Source organism: Delphinapterus leucas, chromosome 2 (genome assembly GCF_059928025.1).
Source record: "Delphinapterus leucas isolate spDelLeu-1000000601 "Yukka" chromosome 2, BTC_Dleu_Yukka2, whole genome shotgun sequence".
Classification (NCBI taxonomy): Eukaryota; Metazoa; Chordata; class Mammalia; order Artiodactyla; family Monodontidae; genus Delphinapterus; species Delphinapterus leucas.
Genome location: NC_143130.1, coordinates 94587883 through 94610820, shown reverse-complemented (window position 1 = coordinate 94610820; position 22938 = coordinate 94587883). Strand labels below are relative to the sequence as shown.

Sequence of the window (22938 nt, the reverse complement as noted above, 5' to 3'; positions counted from 1 at the left end):
TCCACTTTCTTATGCAACAGTGAGGAACGAAAAGGATACAACTGGTGTGACCTTTGGTTCAAATGAATTGAACCATTTCCCTCTTCCTTTTTGTGGGTAAATCCAAATCCTATCCACAGTTATAGATTTCAGTTACTGGATAATTCCAGATAGCCCCAGTTGCAGGTGATCCTCAACCTCCATGTTTGGAAAAGGAGAGCTTTATTCCTACTGTATCCTCTAGTTACCAATTTCAACAGGGGTCCCCAACCCCTGGGCCAGTCCGTGGCCTGCTAGGAACCGGGCCGCACAGCAGGAGGTGAGCAGCAGCAAGCAAGGCTTCATCTGCCGCTCCCCATCGCTCGCATTACCGCCTGAACCACCGCCACCGCCCCCTGCCCCCTGCCCCAGTCTGTGGAAAAATTGTCTTCCATGAAACCGGTCCCTGGTGCCGAAAAGGTTGGGGACCACTGAATTACAAGATTTGACAGAGCCACTTAGCAAAATATATATCAGGATCGTCCATAGTGCTTTGAAAAAGTAAAGATGCCTAACCATAATCTTGGAGATTCTAATTCATAAGACCTGGGCTGGGATCTGGGGATCTGATTTTTTAGGGAGCCCCAGAACTGGTTCATATACACAGCCAAGGGTAAGAGGATTCAAGGAAAACATAAACTTGACACAGAAGCAATCAGTTTTAATTTTTTAGCCATGTTTGTAAAAGAATTCACTTTCAGTACATGGGTAACACCCAAGCAAGCCCTTTCCCATTATATCCAGTTGTATTACAAGTTCCTTTAGTTCTGTTACCAAAAGTTTTCATTGTTTCTTCAGGGAGGCTACCAAGTAAATTCTGATGTTCTCAAGGTATCTTGTCCTGGAAATGGTATCATTTCTCAGGATTTAAAAATAACTTGGCTGAACTAAAGGTGGAGAAGCCAAGTCTCTGCTACTTTTCCTAGTCTCCTGGGCACAGCTGTGGAGTCTTGGCACTGTGCCCATGCCCTAAAAATTTAAATATGGCAATATGAAAAACCTTAAGAACCTAGAGCAGCTCTCCTACTTCCCACCATGGACTCAGCAATAAGAAGAGCAGACAATTGTACTCTAGTTAATAGCTGCTTTGTTCCTTCATAGCACACTGGGCAGAGGGTAAAGAGCCCTCTGTCATCTTCAGCTGCCCCTGTTCTTTTCTTCAAACTCCAGGATGAGACCTTTAATGTGGGACAATTTCTGATGCAGGTACTCACAGCGGTGCTTTTCTTCCCTGTAACCTGGGTACCGCTGCAGAGAAAAAGCATCCATGTCAAAAAAAAGAGTCAATTCTGCCTTTTTGCTACCATTCCCAGGCCTGGTCTTACCTTCCTGAACTTTTTATATTCCTGGACTATCTTTTCTTCCAGCATCTGAAACAGAAAATGTTAGCACCAAGTTTAACCTTAAGAAAAAAGCTCCAGTTCTCTTAGGGAGTGAAGGAACTTCCCTTCTCATTCTACCAAATTATACAGACTAATTTTTCCCTCAAAACTGGCTTGCTTGTCACATTGGTTGTTGAACAAACAGGATGATGGGCAGTTAGCCAGGAGTTTACGGCCAGTAGAGCTCAGGGGCCAGCCTGGGCCCATCCAGCCCTTACCTTGTATTCTGGAGTTCCTCGTTGAGTGCTCTTCATCTCTGTTCCCAGCTCTCTGAACCTTTGGTTTGCAGCCCCAACACGGGCATGCAGAGTGCGGTATTCAGCATAATCTGCCTCAAAGTCCTGCTTGTAAGCATGGTGCTGTTCTGCACTGTGGATGGCCCTGTATTGCCTGCCAGGAGCAGAGTATTGTCACCTTCAATATCATTGCCCCCCAAAGCTTCCAGTTCCCAGGAAGTTTACCTTAATATCTCATATGCACAAGGCTTGATAAAATTGGAAATGGCAGGGGACTCACAGGAGGTAATCTGGTACCTCTTCAGGGCTTGGGGATTCAGAGTCTAGGAAGGAAGCAAGACATGAAGGTAATGATAGGCTTTTTTTCCCCCACTATGGCAGTTTCACCCTCCTCCCATTAACTCACCTGCTTGAACTGAGGGACTGTGCACCAGCCTGGGGCTAATGTCTTCATCTTTATCTTCTTGCTCCCAATCTTCTCCCTCCTGTAGCTCCTGACTAGGCAGCCCTTGTAGGGGACTTGGAGCTAGAGACAGAGATCTGAGCCTCTTTTCTTTTAGTTTTACAGTAGCTGCAGGTGCTGGACGTTTCTGTTGGAGAAAATATCTTGGTCACATGAACAGTAAGCCAGAAGCCTCCTATTCTGTCCTCTTAAAAATTACTTCTGGGCTTCCCTGGTGGCGCAGTGGTTGAGAGTCCGCCTGCCGATACAGGGGACATGGGTTCGTGCCCCGGTCCGGGAAGATCCCACATGCCGCGGAGTGGCTGGGCCCATGAGCCATGGCTGCTGAACCTGCACGTCCGGAGCCTGTGCTCCGCGGCGGGAGAGGCCACAGCAGTGAGAGGCCCGCATACCGCAAAAAAAAATAAAAATTAAAAAACTAAAATAATAAAAATTACTTCCATATAATGAGCTCTGGGAGCATGAAAATGATAAGGTCCCAATTTTTAGATTTTAGCCTCATTGGACACAACTCTCTTTGAAACACCCTTGCTATTACAACTTACCTTGTCCACGTGTTTCTGGCTAGCAGAGGAAGGCAGTACCTGATCAGGCTCTCTGTTTGGAAGATGGGTCTGGTTCCTAGGATTTTTGAAGAGGGAATGGGAGAGATGAAGCCAAGGGTAGGGCTAGATCCCTTTTTACAGCATTTAGGGTGGAGATTAGAGAAGACAATACCAGGGCTTCCCAGATTAGTCCCACCCTGCCCCCAAGTACCTCACTTCCCACTGTGCCATGTGTTCCCTCAAGGATCCTGGGAGTGACTGTCCTTGGCTGCTTGCCAGTGGATCTGGCACCTGGCAGGGAAAGTGGCAGGGGCACTTGGCTCCCTAGGCTTCAGGCTTTGCCCCACCTTATCCCAACTCCCTGCAGTTTCTGGCCTTACCTCTTCTAGTGCCATCTGTGGCTGTGAAATTGTGTCTCCTGCAGAATAGTCTCCCATGTTCTGCCAGCTCTCATGATCTCTGGCATCTTTAGTCAGGTTGTGTCCCTGAACTGAAGATGGGGCTGGGATAGAATCCATGGCTGCCCAAATAGTGAGGCGCTCCCTGAGTGGACCCAGGCAGTGGAGGCGGTTAGGCCCAGATCTGGAAAGAAGTAGTTTAAAACAAAAAACAAACAAAAAACAGGAAGGTGGAGATCTCTGAAGCACCTCTGGATATCCCCTTCCCGGACTTTGCACAAACTCTTTCTTACCTGCTACCTATTCCCCTTACCTGCCTAAATGTTGGCACACAAGGTCCAAGCCACCAGCAGGGCCCTCCTGGCCACACTGAGACACTATGAAGGAAAAGAGGCGGGACCAGCCAGGACCTGGGACCCTCAAATACTGTGGGTGAAAGGAGACTGTAAGCTCTATGAAAGTCATTTCCTCCTCCTACTATGAATGCCACTCCTCCCTGAGCCAGCCTAAGCCTGAAGATGGGTCCCACGGGGCTCATTAGCACACCAGGTGCAGCTGGGCCTGAGTTCCTCAGGAGGCTAAGACGGCACAGTCTCTTTAACCGCAGCCTCTTGGGACCACAACCCAGCAGCCCCTCGCCCCATTTGGGGTTCAATTCTCGAAACTTCCTCAGACCTTGGCTGCCCTCAACCTCCCGCCCTGATGGTACCTTCCTGGAGCCCATGTCTGTTCTCCCTGCACTCCACCTCCACACACCCCAGGCCCGCGCTTACCCCTCGGTTGCCTTGGAAAGCAATCACTGGCCGAACCTGGAGGGAGAGCACAGACTTGAGCTAAGAGCAGGTGAAGCAGCGTCCCGGATCCGGCGTCGGGTGCCCGGGGTGGGGGTGGGGTGGGGTGGGGGGACCTGCCTCGCAGGCTTCACTTGGAGAGGTGGGGAGGCCGGAGACTGAGGATGCTGCTTCCCATCCCCAGGCCCCTTCGGCACGGTCGCCGGCTGAGGCCCGACTAACCGAGGGGTAGGGGATGGAGAGGATGGGGCCCGGGCCGGCCGTACCTGTTGCCGCTGACACCCGTGCAGCGCCCGCAGCGCCGCGTCGTTAAGCCTGAGCAGCAGGAGGCTGGTCCGGGCAGTGGGGGTGAAGCAGAGCCGGAGCTTCCTACTCAGAAGCTCCTGGGGTCCCTCCATGGCTGCGAGGTTCAGAGCAAATAGGACGGGAGCCACAGACCAGGGCCACTACCACCTCCGCTGTGCAGGGCTGGGCTGGCACACCCGGTAACCCAGGTAGGCCCCGCCCCCCGCCGGGACCCCACCCCAGGCCCCACCCACAGCCAGCCCCACCTCTGGGATTTCCCGCTCACGTGGGCGGCGCTTCGCTCTCCCCCAGATGTTAGCACCGACCCCAGCGGTTTCTTCGTGGATTGGCATGCGCTTTTTGGGCTTTCGGAAGGTGCTCTCCCAGTTCCGGGGAGAAAGTCTGCAGCCAGCTTCAGACCTCTCACTAGAGTCCCCAGTCCTGCCTCAGTTTTTCCACATAACCTGAACACTTAAAGAGTTTCGGTCTCTAAGTGAAGCTGAACCTGCAACCCCCGAGGGTTTTAGATGCAGAGGGGCGGTAGACAGCGACAGCGACTGATTGCTGGGCGGGCCCAGCCCATCACGCCAAGAGCCCCAAGGGACCGGAGGCTGGCGGACCCGAAGGGGGATTCCCGACGCCAACACCTGGCCTAGAGCTTTTGCTTTTCCCTGCCCGACGTACTGCGGCGAACCCGAAGCCGGTTTCTAACTATGAATGGAGAGAAAATCAGGGCCTGTTTTTGGCAGCAGTGAAGCTTGGCTGTCGCAAGCCGGAGCGCCCCCCATCGATGGGCAGAGATGGGGGCCGTGGTTGGTGGCAGGAAAGTTGCAGGGCAGAGGAGAGGGAGAACTCAGTCCCAGGTCTCCCTTCCTGGCCTATACACGTGAGATTGGTGGACACTGGTGTGAAAGGGAGCAGGCTCACTCCCTCAGGAGGACCAAGAGGTGCCATGAAGTTTCCAGACATTCTGGAGGTCCAGATCCTGGTGCAGTGAAACCCCAGGACCAATCTCATGTCAGCCCTTCGTGTCACCACTTGTCCCTGTTTGGGTATGTCTCCTAAGAGACCTGGTGTTGTTCTCTTTCCTAGCTAGGATACCTCTGCTAAATCCCTGGACGGGCATAATCCCAGATGACCTTAATGCCCTTCACCCTAACTCAAATTATCTATACATTTGTCAAAACTCATCAAATTGCACACTTAAAATGTATCTATTTTAATGTCTGTAAATTATCCTTCAATAAAGTTGATTTTTATTTTTTGCCCACACCCCACAGCTTCTGAGATCTTAGTTCCCCCCACCAGGGATTGAACCCAGGCCACAGCAATGAAAGCACCAAATCCTAACCACTGGACCTCCAGGGAACTCCCTAAATTTGACTTTTTAAAAATAATTTATTTATTTTATTTATTTTTGGCTGCATTGGGTCTTCGTTGGTGCGTGCGGGCCTTCTCTAGTTGTGGAGAGTGTGGGCTACTCTTCGTTGCGGTGCGCATGCTTATTGCGGTGGCTTCTCTTGTTGCGGACCACAGGCTCTAGGCTCACGGGCTTCAGTAGTTGTGGCACGCGGGCTTAGTTGCTCCATGGCATGTGGGATCTTCCCGGACCAGGGCTCGAACCCGTGCCTCCTGCATTGGCAGGCAGATTCTTAACCACTGCGCCATCAGAGAAGCCCTCCTAAATTTGACTTCTTAAAAAAAATTAATATTTGGCTGCGTTGGGTCTTCGTTTCTGCTCACAGGCTTTCTCTAGTTGCGGGGAGGGGGGGCTACTCTTCGTTACTGTGTGTGGGCTTCTTATTGCGGTGGCTTCTCTTGTTGCGGAGCACAGGCTCTAGGCGTGCAGGCTTCAGCAGCTGCAGCAGGCAGGCTCAGCAGCTGTGGCTTGTGGGCTCCAGAGCACAGGCTCAGCAGTTGTGGCACACGGGCCCACTTGCTCCACAGCATGTGGGATCCTCCCGGACCGGGGTTCAAACCCTTGTCCCCTGCATTGGCAGGCGGATTCTTAACCACTGTGCCACCAGGGAAGCCCCATGGTTGGGTTTTTATAGTATTTATTTGTCTTTATGGAAGTTATATATGTACATATAAGTTCCATATAAGACATAATGAAAAATATTTATCCCTTATTCCTTTCTGCTTTCTACTGCTTAAAGGAAGTTAAAACTCTTTTAACTGTTTCTTCTGGCATTTATTGCTTTTTCTAAGTATCATGCCATTTCTGGCTTTTTAAGTGTCAGATATTAGCCATTGGTTTCTATCTTAAAAATGAGGACTTTAGCTCTCCCATCCTCTCCATATATATGCATGTACTTTCTCTCTTCATCCTCCTAGTGTAGTAATGTTACTTTTGTTAGATCAATAATGAATGTTTACATTTTATGAGTGTGTAAATATTATTTACAAGCTGTGACACAGTGCACTGTTTACATTTCCTTTCTTGTATGTTTCCCCCTTGATATTAATAATTATCCCTATTTTGGTTTGTTTACTTAGTTGTGTATGTACTTTTTAAAAAATTATTTAATTAATTTATTTTATTTTTGGCTGCGTTGGGTCTTCGTTGCTGCGCGCGGGCTTTCTCTAGTTGCGGAGAGCGGGGTCTACCCTTCATCGCAGTGCTCGGGCTTCTCGCTGCAGTGGCTTCTCTTGTTGCGGAGCATGGGCTGTAGGCACGCGGGCTTCAGTAGTTGTGGCACATGGGCTCAGTAGTTGTGGCTTGTGGGCTCTAGAGCGCAGGCTCAGTAGTTGTGGCGCACGGGCTTAGTCGCTCCACGGCATGTGGGATCTTCCTGAACCAGGGCTCGAACCCCTGTCCCCTGAATTGGCAGGCGGATTCTTAACCACTGCACCACCAGGGAAGCCCCTGTATGTACTTATTATCAATTAATTCTTTTTTTATATCAATTAATTCTAATATGCTCCTCTAGAAGTGGAAATCTCCTCCTCATATATTCAAATATAATCAGTTATATTATCAGTTTTATCAGTTATAAAACGTATCAGTTTTATAAGTTTCCATTTTTTTCCTTATATATACACCTCCAGACCCTTTCATTCTCCTGTTCCACTCTGAAATAGTTGCTTCTCTAAGCCTGCTGCGAAGTTATCATCCTGGGGTCTCCCTTCAAACAGCCTGGGGATTTCCTTATCTCCTATATTGGATGCCCTTTTTTCCTGAATTCTACTACTTTTTTCCTTGATTTACCCCCTCATTTTGGTGTACATCTCCAATAGCTTCCTGGAAAGGGTGCATGGTAGATAAGTCCTTTGAGACTGTGTGTCTTTATTCTATTCTACTTAATTGATAGCTTGGCTGGGTAAAAAAAAAATTGGTTGTTAGTTATTTTTCTTCAGATATTTGATGACATCACTCACTGTCTTTTGGACTCCAGTGTTGCTGCTGACAGGTCTGAAGCCATTCTGATTCTTCATCCTTTCTTTGTATGTGACCTATTTTGTATCTCAGAAACCTTTAGGATCTTCTCTGTGACTCCAGTGTTCTAGTATGTTGTGGCATCGATCTTTTCTCATTCTTTGTGCTGGGCACTCAGTGGGCCCCCTCTCATTCTGAAACTCATATAATACAGACGTTGACCTCCTGAACTGATTGCCTAATTTTTAAATTTTTTCCTGTCCATCACTATCTTTTTGCCCAACTTTCTTGACTATTTCTTCAAGTTTTATCTTCCAATGCTTTTATCATATTTTTAATTTCCAAGAGCTCTTTATTATTCTCTGAATGTTTGTTTTTATAGCTCCCCTGTTTTTGTTCAATATCCCCTTCATTTCTAAGGTTACTAATTATGGTCCCCCTCCCACTTTCTTTTGTTTCTGGAATTGTTTCTGATCCTCTAAGACCTAATTTTCTGTTTCTGTTTTGTTTTGGCCTATTTTTATGTTAAAAGTGTTTTTTCCAATGCTTGCTGATCTTCAGCTATCTACTCATCTCTACAAGCAAGGCACTAAAATCTGACTAGAAGCTTAATATGCATGGAGAGGGCTGGTTGCACTTTAAGATAATCTTACTGGATCATTTCATTATGTGATCTCTGTAATTTCTCTAATTATTCAAGGTTTTTCCCATCTCAGGGCCTTGGCATATGCTATTTCTATTGTTTGTGTATTTCTTAAAATGTATTTGGCAGAAGTTACAGAAATCTGACTCAAGGCAGCTTACACAAAAAACAAATACGTATGGTGGTTCTCATAGCAGGAAGCTCAGCGAGAAAACAAATATTATAGTTGATGTATTCAGTGGCCCAAGAGCATCATCAAGGACCAAGTTTCCTCCTGCCACTCACTTTGCTTCAACCTAAGGCTTGTCCTTCAAGGTCATAGAAGCCAAAAGCAGTAAGGGTTATGTGAATCCTTATTCAAGTCAGTGGGAGAGAGCACTGTCTGTCTCCACAATGGAACAAAAGTCCTTCCCTTTGGTCTGATAAGGCCAATTTAGGTCATATGCTAACTCTTAAACCTATAACTGTCACAAGGTGAATATCATGCATGGTTTAGGCAATCCTGAGCCAGTAATGCTAAGAGTGATGAGTTTACATTGATTGACTTAGTCATTCAGGACCACTTTTGGAATATAGGGAGGGAAAGAATTTCCTAAAACTGTATTGCTCTTCCTTGTTAAAGGAGGGATGTTATTAATGTTTGGAATTCAGCTGCACTTCTGGAGCCTTCTTCTACTTTTCCTACAGGCCTCAGTTGAAAAGTCACCACAGGGAATTCCCTGGTGGTCCAGTGGTTAGGACTCCATGCTATCACTGCCAAGGGCCTGGGTTTGATCCCTGGTCGGGGAACTAAGATCCCATAAGCTGCGTTGCGTGGCCAAAAAAAAAGTCACCACAGAAGTGGGTCTCTCCCATTATTCTTTGTCCTTGCACTTTTGTTTCTCTTTTAACACTTAACACAAGTTGTAACTTCATACTGTTTGGTTTGGCTACTTGTGAATTGTAAGTCTCCCCCACTAAAGGGTTAACTTCATGAGGTCAGAGACCATGTCAGTTTTGTTCACCACTGTATACCCACTGCCTAGAAGTGTCTTGCACTTAATAGGTGTATACTTAATATTTGATGAAGAACCCAGAAATCAATAGTATCCTCCTCTCTAACTGAATACCCAAAATATATTTTGAAGCTGCACACTTTTGCCATTTCTGCTGCCACCATTTTGGTCCAAGTGGCTATCTTCTGTTCCCTGATGTAATGGACATCTTTTGTTTGATCTGTCTAGCATCCTCCTTTTCTGGGGAACAAACTCCCTTTCCTTGATAAAACTGTTCCTCCCCCATACTAACCATATGGTTCTGGTGGGGGCTACTCTCATTATATCCTGCCCCACACCACCTCCTCACCACAAAGGTAGGCACCTAAACCATCAGAGTCCTGTCCTGGGGTTTTAAAAACTGAATTTAAAGGAAGAGACTCAGACCCCCTCTCTTGGTCACACTGTGATATGTGAGGGCAGGGACCATTGGTGGCCATTTCCTATCATGTCAAGGGATCTGGATCTGAGAAAATAAAGCAAAGAGATGGGGAGGCATCCCCCCGTCATTGGTTTTAGTCATTCACACCCCAACCCATGACCCAGTTTGGTTATGTAAGCCAACAAATTCCCCTTTTTGCCCCGGTTGGTCTGAACTGCATTTCAATTATCTGTTACCCAATTAGGCCTAGAATCCTGGATGTCTGTGATAGCCTCCTGACTGGTCTCCCCATTTCCATTTACCTGTTCTAATCCACTTTCCTTCCACGGAGTGATCTCTTCAAAATTTACATCTTGCTGCTGAAGAGCAGTGACTGGGTTAAACTCTCAGCCCCACCCTTTATTACCTGTGCTTCCTTGGGAAAGTTATTTAACCTGCCTGTGCCAAAGTTTCTAAATATGTAGAAAGGGAATAATGACACCTCAAAAGGTCATTGTAAGGCCCAAATAAGAAAAGTAAACTTAATAAGTACTCACTTAATGTTACTGAGTAGTGGTATTAGCAGGAGTGACTCAGATCATATCACTAACCTACCTTCTCCCTGACCTAGTTTCAAAGCATGCTCACTAGGCATTAGTGACTCACCTACTACTTACCTATCCACTAACCTTGTGGCTCTTGATGGGATGGCCTGAGGGAGCAGGGCCTTAGGGCCTTCACACATGCTGTTTCCTCTCCTAAAATGTTCTCTCCCGCCTCCCCCCACCCCTTGCCCTGGCTAAATCCTCCTCCTTTTGCCTCAGCCCAGTTATCACTTGCTTCACTTCTCTAATCAAAGTTAGGGTCTACAGATATACTCCCTTCACAGAATCAGCAGTTGTACGATTTACCAGGAGAGGTAGAAAAATTGTTCACAGATAGTCTTTATTCAGGTTAAACTGACATCTATTTTGATGGATAGGTGCTTATGCTGTGTGCCCTGTTAACTCTTTTGAATATCATCCTTGTGTAAAATCTGTTCATTTCTTTCAAAGCAATTATCACAATTGATTTGCATATATATATATATACACACACACACAGAGGAATACCTATATATGTATTATATATATAGAGAGAGCTGTTTCTTCTTCTCTACACTATATGTTCCGTGAGTATGGAGATATACATGTTTTGTTCATCACTGTACACCTAATGACTAATGCAGTAGTTGGTACATTGTTGGTGCATAACACAATGAATATTTGTTGAAAGAATGAGTGATTTCTTTGGCAATTACTGGAAAAGTTAGACTGGAGGGAGGTGTGGCAACCAGCCTAGGTTCTGTTAGGATTGGAAATAGACTCTTGAGCATGGGGGTAGAGTGGGGTGAGTTAATAAGAGGAGACTGGTTACAGGATTGTTCCACTCTCTCACCCACCTGAGCAGCTGGAGTTGATAAAGAGGTAGCAGGTGCCAAAAGAGAACTTGCTTCCTCATCCTGCACTATTTCACTCATCCCTGGCTAGCTCAGTTTTCTCCGTGGGGCTGGCTCTGTAGTCTTTCTATATGCAAGGGGACCCATTGGAACCTGGGGGCTAGGAAGCCAGATAGTCCAAATTCTTTTTGTGAACTGTGGTCAGTCTGTTGCTATAGGTCTGCAGATGCTGTCCCCACCCTTGAAGTCCAGTTTCCTCATCTTCTCACTTTATATGTGGGGTCCCTAAATCCTGCCTCACCTCTTTCTCTCAGAGCCTTGGGTCCCTAACTCTCAACCTCGTGCTAAGTTAAAGTGGAGGTATTTTCTCTGCCCTCTGGCTGTTGGCCAGTGGACACAGTTCTTCACCACATGGGCCTCTCCTCCTGACATGGCAGCTGGCTCTCCCTGAGCCAGTGATCCAAGAGAGAAAGGAAAGCAGAAGCTGCAATGTCTTTTAGCATCAGAAGTGATATACCATCACTTCTGCCATATTCTATTGGTCACATAGACCAACCCTGATTTAGTGTGGGAGAGGATTACACAAGGATGTGAATACCAGAAGGGAGGGATCATTAGAGGCCATTTCAGAGACTGGCTACTACTCAGGAGTTAGAGGAATTTGGAGAATGAAGAGGTTTTAGGACTTGCCAAAGGGAGATGGAGAGGACATTATTAACCAAGTGACTATTATGGGCCAAGTCCTTTATATTAAGTTATCTATATTAATCTTTTCCACAACACTAAGGGGTAGATATTATTCCCATTTTTCATATAAAGGAATTGAAGCATGGAAAAAATGATTGTCCAAAATCAAATCCAGTAAGTAGCAGAGTCAGAATTTGCACATTGTTATGTGTGCCACCAATGTTGATCTATTACATTTGGTATGTACCAAAGGGTGGGATATATGCTACTGGTGATATAAGAAGTAATTTTAGTAGTATAGAGACATAGCAGTAAGTAACACTGAAAGTATGAAAATTAAATGCTTTTCAATATTCTGATGATGTCAAGAAAAAGCTTCAGTTTGGGAGACTTATGCCTTATTACCTCTATAACACTTGTTAATTTCTTTCTCTGAGAAAGAGAGGGCAGGCCCCAGGTTCAGTAGCTTTGACATTGATGTTATTTTGGTAGAATTTAATAATATATTTCCTTTTCATTGTATTTCTTTTTATAGTTACTTTCTGTTTGTGGGCAGGTGATACTGATTTTAAATTTACTAAAGGAATATGAAGTCTGGGTTATATCCTTCATTTGAAACTGATACAGGGAGTTCCCTGGTGGTTCAGTGGTTAGGATTTGGTGTTTTCACTGCAGAGGCCCAGGTTCAATCCCTGGTGGGGGAACTGAGATCCCCACAAGCCACACAGCACAGCCAAAAAAAAAAAAAAAAAAAAACACAACCGTGGTAAAAATTTTTAAAGTAATAAATAGTAGTAGTTCAAGTGATACCTGGGTATGGCAAAAATTGTGAGGATGGTACTGAATGAGGTTTATTGTCTTCCCTCAGCTCTATGTTGAGAAAGAAGCCAGTCTGAAGTGCCAGCCTCAGCTTGGTTCTGCTGTGGGCACTAGCTGGAGAGAATCAGATGTTAAAATTTACAACCAGTCCTTTCCTGTGAGATTTCCTAAGCATTTCTCCTTTATCCCGTGAATTCCTCGGGACTGGTGGGGAGTCTTGTACACAGATTAGTGAAACTGGGAATGAGAGCGATTTTAGTGGGAAATCTAAGCTTCCCGCCCTATTCAATTGAGAATTACAAACCAGGTGTGGTTGGTGGAGATGGTGGAGATAGTACAGTACAGTGGGGAAATGCTGGAGGGAGAAATGGACATAGTATGTGGATTTTCCAATCTCTTAGTCCCTGATCCAACTCCATAGTCCGTGATTTTTGGGTCCTCCAATACTTCCAAGCTACATATTTGAAGCTTCCATGGGGATATGAACAGGACCAAAGTTTTAGGACATACGGGATGTGGATGCGAATTTCTATACTGGAGGAGTTTGGGATGGGGGAACAATGTGGTTAGAAAGGGGTTTCTGAAGTTGCGTTTGTACACGATTTTACATAGTATGCAAACTCAAGTGTCTAAACAGGTGGTTGGTTGGGGGGGATCCTAGATAACAGGGGCAAGTTTAGTCCAAGAGTCTTGGTAACAGCACCGGCCGGACCATTTCAGCCCCCACGAACCCCCAGCCCTCTGTTCCCCCTACGTTCCCTCTGAGTGAGTCTGTCCGTGTCCCAAACCATCCCCTTATGAAGGCACTCTGCCAGGTCACGTGCCCAAGCCCGCGGGAGCACCACCTAGCCACCCGCACCCCTCCCCCCACCACTCTGCCCACGTGACCTGGCCTACTTTCTCCCCTCCCGACCTAACGACATGTTCGGAAAGCCCCGCCCCACGCAGCGCGCTCGGCCTGCGAACCTCCGCCCGTTATCCGCCCGAGCTCCAGCGTGGCTCGCGGCCTCCACGTGTTTCTTCCTGTCCAATGGGAATCGGCTCCCGGGCGCGAAGGGGCGGGGAGGAAAAGACAACTTCGTTACGCTTCGAGAAAGGGGCGGGGCCTGCAACGTCGTACTGAACGAGGGGACGCAGCGGAGGCAGGCCGGAGCTGCTGCCGTCGCCATGACCCGTGAGCACTGAGACCCCCTCCTCTTGCCCTTTTCTCCTTTTCCATCCTAAACATGACTGCCGAACCTCGGCATTGACCTCGTTTTGGCTTCCCCAACGAGACCTTTCTCTAGGAGCGCTGTTTAGCGACCCTCACACTTGGAGCCCGGAAGTCGACCCTTTGCCCACCGAGACACTTCTTGAGAACCTCCCCACCTCGTCAGGCAAAGGCCCTCCCCGACGCTCTGCGGTGTGGGGAGAAGCCCTGCGCCCCTGTGATAAACCCAGATCCCCCCATTCCAGATCCCTGCCCATCCCCCACAGAGACCCAGACCGTCTACACATACCGCCACCCCCTGTCTGGGCCCCCATGCTGCCCCGAAATTCGAAGCACGCTTCTAGCAGGCTCCTCAGGACCGTCCTCCGTCCACTCCCCACTTTGACCTGCCCTGTGGCAGCTACTCCCTCCGCCCAATCTGCAGCCTAGGCCCCGAAAAAGGCCGGTGTCGGCGCCCCGGGAATGAAGTGTTGGACCGTACGAGTGTCCGGTGAGGGGAGAGGGTCGCCGGTGTGTGGCCAGAAAGGCCCTCTCGTCTCACCTTTTATCTTCTTTCTCTAGGTGGTAACCAGCGCGAGCTCGCCCGCCAGAAGAATATGAAAAAGCAGAGCGACTCGGTTAAGGGAAAGCGCCGAGATGACGGGCTTTCTGCTGCCGCCCGCAAGCAGAGGTAGCCCCAGGGAGGGGAGGGGAGGGGTGGGGTGAGACCTGGGTTTAGACCAAGGGTTGTACCTGGAAAGAGTTAGCTCAGAGCTTACATCTGGACTAGTCGTGAGGGGCAGAGTGCATTGTTTCCTCTAGGGTTTTATTCCTCTCACCCTTTAAATTGTTAGGTCACAGCCTTATAGGAAGGGACTGGGGCGGGTGCTGCCCTCGGTCTGATTTCTGAGTGCCCCCGGGTCTGACCTTAAGGGCAAGGGCAGGGAGCTTCACATTTCAAATGCAGTGGTGGTTATGACAGCCCAGTACTTTTGGCCCTCCTTGCTGTTCATTTGTCCTCCCTTCTCCCAGCCTTCTCACTGGTGTTGCTGGGTGTGGTACTCAGCACAGAATAGCCTTGGGCCTGTGTGGCCAGACTTCTGACCCCTCGGGCAATAGGCAGATAGAGACTGATTGCCTTTTGAGCCTCAGCTCTCTTCCTCTTGTTCTCCTAGGGTGGGAATACAGCAGCCACATGCTGAATTTTGTCCCATCCACTTCCATCTTATCCTTTGTGCCCTTCATCCCCCTGCATCTTGTCCCTTTTGCCCTCTGGTACCTCCCAGTGCCCCATCATCTCTACCCCCAGGGACTCGGAGATCATGCAGCAGAAGCAGAAAAAGGCAAACGAGAAGAAGGAGGAACCCAAGTAGCTTTGTGGCTTCGTGTCCAATCCTCTTGCCCTTCGCCTGTGTGCCTGGAGCCAGTCCTACCACGCTCGCGTTTTCTCCTGTAGTGCTCACAGGTCCCAGCACCGATGGCATTCCCTTTGCCCTGAGTCTGCAGCGAGTCCCTTTTGTGCTTCCTTCCCCTCAGGTAGCCTCTCTCCTCCTGGGCCACTCCTGGGGGTGAGGGGGTTACCCCTTCCCAGTGTTTTTTATTCCTGTGGGGCTCACCCCAAAGTATTAAAAGTAGCTTTGTAATTCCTTGAGCGCCTGGTTTGACTGGGGATTTGGGGGGATGGGGATGGAGGAATGGCTGCCCCTTCCCACCAAGAGGGGAGAGAACTTCAGACTCTAAAAGGATGTGGATATGTAGACTAAGTGAAACATCACAGGAAAAAATTCTTTTTTGTACTGCAACAAACAGGTATTCTGGGTATGTGGTAGAGAAATCCTCTAAGAGCCTTAGGGACTTCTTTTCTGTGATTTTTTTTGTCCCCCACTCAGACTCTGAACATCATCCTACGGATGGAGTTGAGGTCCTAAGAAGGAAGGCTGCAAGACCTAAATTTATGCCCCTCTTCCGCATTCTTCCTCAGTTTGTTTGTCTGCTTGGAAGTTGGCCCAGATCCTGCTGCTCACTGACTTCCCATGGTTAGCTTCTCTCAAGTGTTCACATTCTCTTATGTTCTGTCATTCCTCATGTGAGGGTGGTTTTTGTCATCCCATTTCCTTTGACCTCAACATCAGGATTAAAACCTAGGGTAGTCTCTGTGCTCCTTTCTTCCTGTGTCCTGGTTTGTTCTAGGGTTCTGGGCTTCTTAAATCCCTGTACCCAGGGCTGAATTCCTTATTTTCCTTTTTATCTCCAAGGGCAGAGCCAAGTAAGTCTTCAGTCCCTGTTGGTCTTTCCCTGCCCCCATCTCCACCATGAGAGCCAGGAAGGAGCTGGTGCCGCACTGTCTGCTGGTTCCTGAGCTGCTGACTTGGGAGTCAGGCTCTTGAGCTGGGGTGAAGACGTAACGGTAGCTCCAGCGTGTCAGATACTTTGCCCAGGGCATTAGGGTGTGTATGGCCACTTTTTTCAAGTCAGACATATACTGACTTTAGCCTAAAGGGAGGTAACTACCCATTATGTCCTTGAGGTATTTGTTGGGCTGGACAGCTCCTGTGAGTCAAGACTAGGGGTACAATTTGAATGGAACCCCAGTTTGTTAAAAGTACCTAGACTGGATATTTGTTATCTGGCAATACTGACGCCATGACAGTGTCACCTGAAGATAAGAGGAGGCTGGGGGTCCTGGGTTGGGGACCAACAGAATGGTGCCAGTAGCAGCCCCAGATAGAGGAGTACACGGGCCTAGCATGAGGCAACCTTGACCCAGAAGGTAGTCCAGCTACCCGTGGTGAAAGTCTTTTCCAGTTCTGCTCCCTCATAGCTGTGGAACTAAAGTGTCTGGTTAGAGAATCGGGAGGGCCATGACTTTTAGATCTGTCCTACCACCCCACCGAAGAGTATGGTATATGGTAGACCCATGTGTGTGTCCTGAGAACTCGGGACTGGCCTTGAATTGCTCTTTCCCTAAAACAACTAGGTTTTCAGAAGAGTGTCCCAGGCCCGCCTCCATCCTACCTGAACCAGTTGGTGAGGGTAACCATGACATAGAGTGATGCAAGGAAGAAGACGAAGTGGAAGGCAGAATAGCTATAGGAAAGCTGCTGGGCTTGCACTGGAGGAGCTGGAGCGGTCTCTTGGTTAGCTGGCCTGGCAGCGCCACCTGTTTGCCCTGGAGAGAGGAAAGGACTGCTGGCAGCAGTGCTGCTGAAACACCTCTTCCCTCCTCCCCCATCTTTTGTGAAGGCACTGAGGGCTCTTTGGCACTCTGCAGAAATCTACACTTATGGATCCTCACTTGACACTCACCTTCCTCTGGCTGCACTGTTTCAGGGCAGCAGAAACAGAGTGAGGGCTTTTGTAAAACAAAAGGCAGCATGTTTTGGAATGACTTTAGAAAGAATGTCTGGGTAACAGTATAGGAAACTCCTCTTCTTTGAAAAGATTGGTGTGGTGTAAAAAGTGGAGGCACACCTGGGTTCAAATTCTAGCTTCCGTATATAACTGGCTATGGGAACTTTGGTAAGATGTTTAACCTTCTGTGCCTCAATTTCTCCATTTGTAAAATGGAGCAAATACCTACCTCACAGGGTTGTTGTGAGGATTAAATTAAATGAGATTATGTATGTAAAGTATCTAGCACAGTGCCTAGCACATTGTGGGTACTCAATAAAAGGTAATAGCAGCTAGAATCTGAGCATTCTGGGTAGAGGTTGATAGGATGTGTGTGTGTCTGTGACTATGTGTGAGGGGGGAGGGGTATTGGGGATATTGTGCTCTCCATCCTCACCTGGACCTCACAGCTGTAAACCTTGACAGTCCACAAGGGCCCAAATACCTCAGCAAGGTAGGAAGCCTTATTGCTGAGAAGGAAGAGATGGTTCTCAAGCTGGTCCAGTCAGATAGCAGTTTTGCCTGAGGGCATTTACTGCTAGCTGGTTGGTCCATATTAGTAACTCTCAGGAGGGTACTGTGCTCCTGGAGCCCTTTTCCGCCAAAGATTTAGAAATCTTTTCATGTGAGGGCCTTGAAGTCTTTATACATTTTAAAATTCTCAAGTCATTTCCCCTACCTCCTTCATCTCATACAGATCATCTGACAAGTGCTATTCTTAGAAGTTGTTTTTGTTCATGGGGAGCTTTCCTTTTATCTTGCTCTAAAGTTTAAATAAACCGTGGTCCCAGACAGTCTCCTGACCATCGTTCCCTGTCCTGAGCATCCTCCCTTCTCTCACGCCTTTCCCTTGACACCTTTATGCACCAAGCAAAAAGCACACAAGCATACATGATGCCAGCACTCAACACTGCCAGAGAAGTATCTGGTGTTTGGGGTTCCATTTTACTCAGGCCAGGCAGGCACAGAGTGATTCTGTCCTTGAAGGGTTACTGAGAAGGGGTAACAGAAGAGAAAGGTGGTAAGAACAAATAGGTATTTGGCAGGAGCAAAAAAGGTTTTAGCGTGGGGAAATCCATGTCCTGTCCTTACAACTCTGGAGGACGGCTGGATAGTGCAGAGAATGTCAGGTACATGATATAGCAGCTGTTGACAGAGGCTTGTAGAAGGCCAGAGTGGAGCTGTTCTGGGGAGAATGGGAATCCTTGCTTTAGCCTACAGGGTAGTAATTTCCTTTACTTCTACCCTCACTTGTACTTCTGTCCCCCCACCCTTTGGGGGAAGCAGAGAATTGACTGAGGTAGGGAGGCTAATGAAATTGCTATACCAAAGGTCCCCAAAATCTGGAATGTTGCAAGGCATGTATCCACTGAGGCGCATGCAGGGAGCGATGGAGAGGAAGGAGAGGAGACCACAGCAACAAACATGCAGACTAAGCAGCATCTTGTTGAGCAGGCAGCCATCTGGGTGTGTGTAGTAGTGGAACAGGAGCACAGCTGCTACACCTGCCATGCTGTAGAATCCTAGGGTGGTCAGCAGCACAGCTAGGAACCAGCGGCAGTCTTGGGCTGCACCTGTTTGCCTAGGGGTGGGAGGTGGGCAATGGCTTGGCACTCCAACTCTTCTTTTTACCCATTATCAACTATTTCCCCTCTTCCAAAAGACTGGTGAGACTTACCCATCCCACCTGGCCCACAGTCATTTCACATTCCTGAGTTTTTCGATACTGCTTAGTGGTAAGCTCTGGGACCATCAACCTGTCATGTCCTTTGCCCCACCCAACTGGGTCTAGTAATGTCAGACTTCCCAGGAAGCCTTTAGGGTTATGTCCTCCTTACCAGTTCTTGTTCCAGGAACGGGCAAAGGCTGTAAAAAGCACCAACTGCAGCAGGATGAATGTGAAGCCTCTACAGATGCCAATGTAATGCCAGGCTGCAAGTGAGGCACCAGTGGGGAAATGTAGCTGATCATATCATTACTCCTGGTCCTCTTCCTACCCTCTTTTTTTCTTAGAAAATATTTTAGCTTACTTCCGCTGATCAGGATGAGATGGAAGGTACCTGGGAAGAGATGCTCATCAGGCATGCAGAAGGCAACAGCACAGAGACCTAGCAGGAACAGCAGCATGAGGAGCCAGAAGCTGGTTAAGAGGGAAAGAGAAAACCAGACTCAGAAGAAAAGGCAAAGGAGAGTGAACAGTGCCAGTGGAGGAAGGCAAAGGAGAAAGCCAGAACTATAGGAAGGGAGAGAAGAGACAACTAAGTATAGGAAGGGAGGAACCAGTCCCATGTGAGAGGGGCTGGAGATGGGCCCATCACAGCCCATTCCAAATTCTGACTTTCAGATACCTAAATAAAAACATCCGGACAATGTTTTAGAGTTGACAAAAGATTTGCATATAGTAACCCCACTGTTATCTCCATTTCAGAAACTAGAATGTCAAAGAGGATAAGTGTGTGGCTTCTTGTCACACAGCAAGTATAGTGGAAGCAGGGACTTAAACCTGTTTTCCGTCTTTTTACAGTGCTATTACTTCATCTTGGAATTTCCTTTACTCAGCTTATGTCTACTTCCCTCCTCATCCCCTCCCCACCCAAAGAATACACACACACCTCTTATGCAGCTGTGCTCTCAGGCTGGTGGGGGAGTGGAGGTCGACCAACAGCACAGCCTGCAGCAGGCGAAAGGTGGCAGTTCCTGTACATACTCGGTATACAGCCCCAGAGCCGCTGAGCACTGGGCAGTGAGAGTGGCCAAACAGATGGGCACACAGCCCTGAGGGCATCTGGATCTGGAGGGAAGGTACATGTGAGAAATGGCTGGGCAAGTCATCATGCATAGAGAAGTACCTTCTTATGGGTATGTCCACTCATTTGTCCCCTTCCCCCAACCTGAATCTCTTGTTTATCTCAGGGTTTCTCCTTTTATCCTGTCCTGCTGCACCCCAACCTCCTCCCACTTACCCCATGTGCCTTGCCCCAGACTCTTTTGCACTACCATCCTTGACAGCAGGAGGCAGCAGACTGCTGAGGTCCCCACATGGAGGAGGATGTAGAACAGGCGGCTACAAGGAGACTCCGTGATAGGGGGTCACCTAGAATGGCAGCAGCAGGTACAGGGAGCAGGCCCACAGCAGAGCACCTGAGGGGAGAGCAGATGCAGGGCAGCAAGGTGGAGATTTGCTGAGGAAAGGCTTACATTAATGTACATGTGAGGTTAACCCAAGAGGCTGAATTCCAAAATTTCCCCCTCCCTTCTCTTCTCTCCTTTCACTCAGGAATTCTCAGACTGTCTGGTTCCAAGCTATTTAGGATTGCCTTCCACTGACATCAAGTAGAGCTTTCATCATAAGAGCTTAACTGCAGGCTTGAGCAGAACTTTCTAAAAGCCTAAGTCACATCTGGCCTCTAATCTTTCCCAGGATCTAAATATCCGGTACCGGGTACATGGGAGGAGAGGTTTAATGATCAGTAGTCTTGGAGGCAAAGCAGCAGAAGGGCCTCACAAGTGAAAGGAAGGCCTATCATCTTTATCAGCTCCCATGGGTCTTCCTCCCCAGCTTCAGCCACCATTCCCTTCCATTTTTTCAGATAGCGCTTGCTCCAGTACCCTCTCACCTGATAGAAGGGAAGACTCACTGTGACACTGCTGACTCCACTGCGTTGCTGTGCCAGGCGGAGGGAGGTGCTGGAGCTTGTTACCGCCTTTGCACCCACCATCCTTATCCCAGGGATTAGGCCCAGGTCCACCAGATGGAAGGAAGATGAGAAAGTAGTAGCTTTCTTTTGTCCTCAGCCCATTGGACTCCTGCTGTGCCGGGGCTGGTCACCCAGTTTCAGGCAGAATGGGGAGGGACATCAGGAAAAGAACACCGACCTTCAGGATGTGGTAAATGCAAATGTCCCTGTGAAACTACTTTCTCCCCAGGGTCCTTGGGCCACTCAGTCTGTTCTCCCCAGATTAGGGAGTAGTTTGCATATCTGGCTTGTAGATTAGCATTCTTAATTGGTTTAGGATTAGACGTCATCCATCTTGAACAGAATTCCTTGGGGTGTGTGGGCTGGACCTAGGTGAAGAGAAGGGAAGGATGGGAAGGCCTGGAGTGGTGACGGGTTAGGTCTGGGACACGGCCTGGCAGAAAGCAACACTAGAAGCCCGAAAGGAAATCTGAGAGGCGTACTGGTTTCCTCGCTGAAGTTCTAGAACCAGAGCACCAAAGAAGGTGTGGCCCAGGGCCGGTCCCGCCTCCTCCTCTCCCGGCGGAAGTTGCGAGGCAGTTACCGGAAGTCTTCCTGAGGCGAGGCGGGGCCGGGCCTCTGGCGCGGCGTGGTGGGATCGACATGGCGACAGAGGGGGACGTGGAGCTAGAGTTGGAGACTGAGACCAGCGGCCCGGAGCGGCCTCCAGAGAAGCCACGGAAACATGACAGTGGGGCGGCGGACTTGGAGCGAGTCACCGACTATGCTGAAGAGAAGGAGATCCAGAGTTCCAATCTGGAGACGGTGAGGTTGGCCGGGAGCCTGTCTGGGAGGGATGAGAGCAGAAGGGGCTTGGGAGGCTGAAACTGGAAGCCCAGCTCCAGGACGGGTCTCCATCTCCATGGTGGGAGGAGGCAAGAAGGAAACAACCGTCACTGGAGCCCGCCGCTTGCGAAAAGGAACTTGATGGAGATTGGGTTTAAAATGGGTCTCAGGTGCACAGAGTTGAATTAAACGTAGGTCCCGGTTCCTGGTACGCTCGTCATCGTGAATACACCTCACCCGCTTGTTACTGGTATTTTAGATTATTAGGAATTGTCGGTAAGCAGAGCAGTAACTAGATCTTTCTTTCCCGTAGGCCATGTCCGTGATTGGGGATAGACGGTCCCGGGAGCAGAAAGCCAAACAGGAGCGGTAAGTCGTTTTACCTACGGGCCCCTCTCATTCCCCCAGACAAAAAAAGCCATCGTTAGACCTTTGTACCTTGTACTGTTCTTCAACTCTATCACCCATTTCTGCAGATCTAAGATTTACAACTTTACTCTTGTTGGTGGAAGGAAAGGCCTCCTGGCAACACCTGCTGCCTGCTGTAAATATTCCAGGGGATGGGATGGGATGTTAGGTGAGAGGGTGGGAGTCGTTTTGTATTTTCAGTCAACAGTGTTTATCAAGAGTCATTTATTTGTAAGGCACAGCTGGAAAAAATCCCTTCTGGGAGTTTATGATGGAGGTAAAGAATGAGGACTAAGTACATGAATATTTGCAGGGAGAAGGAACTGGCAAAAGTCACTATCAAGAAGGAAGATCTGGAGCTGATAGTGAGTAGTAATGTCTAACTGGTGTATGGGTGGGGGCGGTTTCTTTGTCTAATTTGGGTTGTTTCCTGAAACAAGTAGAGTCCTCATGTTTTGCTTGCACATTAATGCCCGGGAGGAGACTTGGGTAAAATCATTGATCCTTTTCCTGCAGATGACAGAGATGGAGATCTCGCGAGCAGCAGCAGAACGGAGCTTGAGGGAACACATGGGCAACGTGGTAGAGGCTCTTATTGCCCTAACCAACTGATTTGTGTTTTCTCAGACCTACCCACTGGATTAACTTATTTCAATAAAGATGTCGTGTTTTTTGTTTTTCCAAGTTGCAGTTTTATCATTTTGGATCAAGTGCAATGTATATCATATTGTATTTTATTGTGGGAAATTTACATGTTGGAGTATAACCCTTAATGAACCTATGTGAAGGATCAGTGTAGAAGAGTACCTCATGTTCAGATGCAGATGCTATGTGGCAGATCAGGCTCATTCATATGACTAGTTCTCAACAGCATTCAAGGTACACTTAGAGTCTCAGCAAAGTGTACTGTACTCCATGGCATGTGTCTCTAGGGTAGCTTATGAACAGC

General features: G+C 48.2%; 4 protein-coding genes across 6 annotated transcripts; 2 read left to right on the top strand and 2 right to left on the bottom strand.

The window, feature by feature from the left end:
* Window positions 1-403: 403 nt before the first annotated feature.
* ELL3 (elongation factor for RNA polymerase II 3) lies at window positions 404-4252 on the bottom strand. Its single transcript, XM_022587233.2, has 11 exons — window positions 4100-4252; window positions 3816-3851; window positions 3356-3468; window positions 3025-3226; window positions 2856-2935; window positions 2645-2720; window positions 2043-2226; window positions 1917-1959; window positions 1619-1790; window positions 1344-1388; window positions 404-1266 (listed from the first exon to the last, which is right to left on the bottom strand). Exons 1-11 carry the CDS (start codon window positions 4229-4231, stop codon window positions 1156-1158), a joined length of 1194 nt encoding a protein of 397 aa, XP_022442941.1. The 5' UTR covers window positions 4232-4252; the 3' UTR covers window positions 404-1155.
* Window positions 4253-13538: 9286 nt separating this feature from the next.
* Window positions 13539-15315, top strand: SERF2 (small EDRK-rich factor 2). 2 transcript variants are annotated; one of them, XM_022587230.3, is made up of 3 exons: window positions 13539-13653; window positions 14251-14359; window positions 14955-15315. In XM_022587230.3, exons 1-3 carry the CDS (start codon window positions 13647-13649, stop codon window positions 15238-15240), a joined length of 402 nt encoding a protein of 133 aa, XP_022442938.1. In that variant the 5' UTR covers window positions 13539-13646; the 3' UTR covers window positions 15241-15315. The 2 variants fall into 2 exon arrangements, with proteins under 2 accessions (XP_022442938.1, XP_022442937.1); XM_022587229.3 differs by having other exon boundaries at window positions 14978-15159.
* SERINC4 (serine incorporator 4) lies at window positions 14999-22079 on the bottom strand. Its single transcript, XM_030762591.2, is given in 14 exon segments — window positions 14999-16304; window positions 16306-16489; window positions 16684-16837; window positions 16975-17020; window positions 17202-17204; window positions 17456-17528; window positions 17926-18033; window positions 18151-18244; window positions 18429-18640; window positions 18897-18990; window positions 19119-19198; window positions 19671-19849; window positions 20008-20199; window positions 20676-22079. Coding segments are annotated over 14 exon segments (1551 nt in total). The 5' UTR covers window positions 20778-22079; the 3' UTR covers window positions 14999-16274.
* HYPK (huntingtin interacting protein K) lies at window positions 20754-22673 on the top strand. Of its 2 annotated transcripts, XM_030762590.2 has the most exons (4): window positions 20754-21560; window positions 21895-21950; window positions 22303-22354; window positions 22506-22673. In XM_030762590.2, exons 1-4 carry the CDS (start codon window positions 21399-21401, stop codon window positions 22599-22601), a joined length of 366 nt encoding a protein of 121 aa, XP_030618450.1. In that variant the 5' UTR covers window positions 20754-21398; the 3' UTR covers window positions 22602-22673. The 2 variants fall into 2 exon arrangements, with proteins under 2 accessions (XP_030618450.1, XP_089763436.1); XM_089907310.1 differs by lacking the exons at window positions 21895-21950; window positions 22506-22673 and having other exon boundaries at window positions 21211-21560; window positions 22303-22362.
* The last annotated feature ends 265 nt before the right edge of the window (window positions 22674-22938 follow it).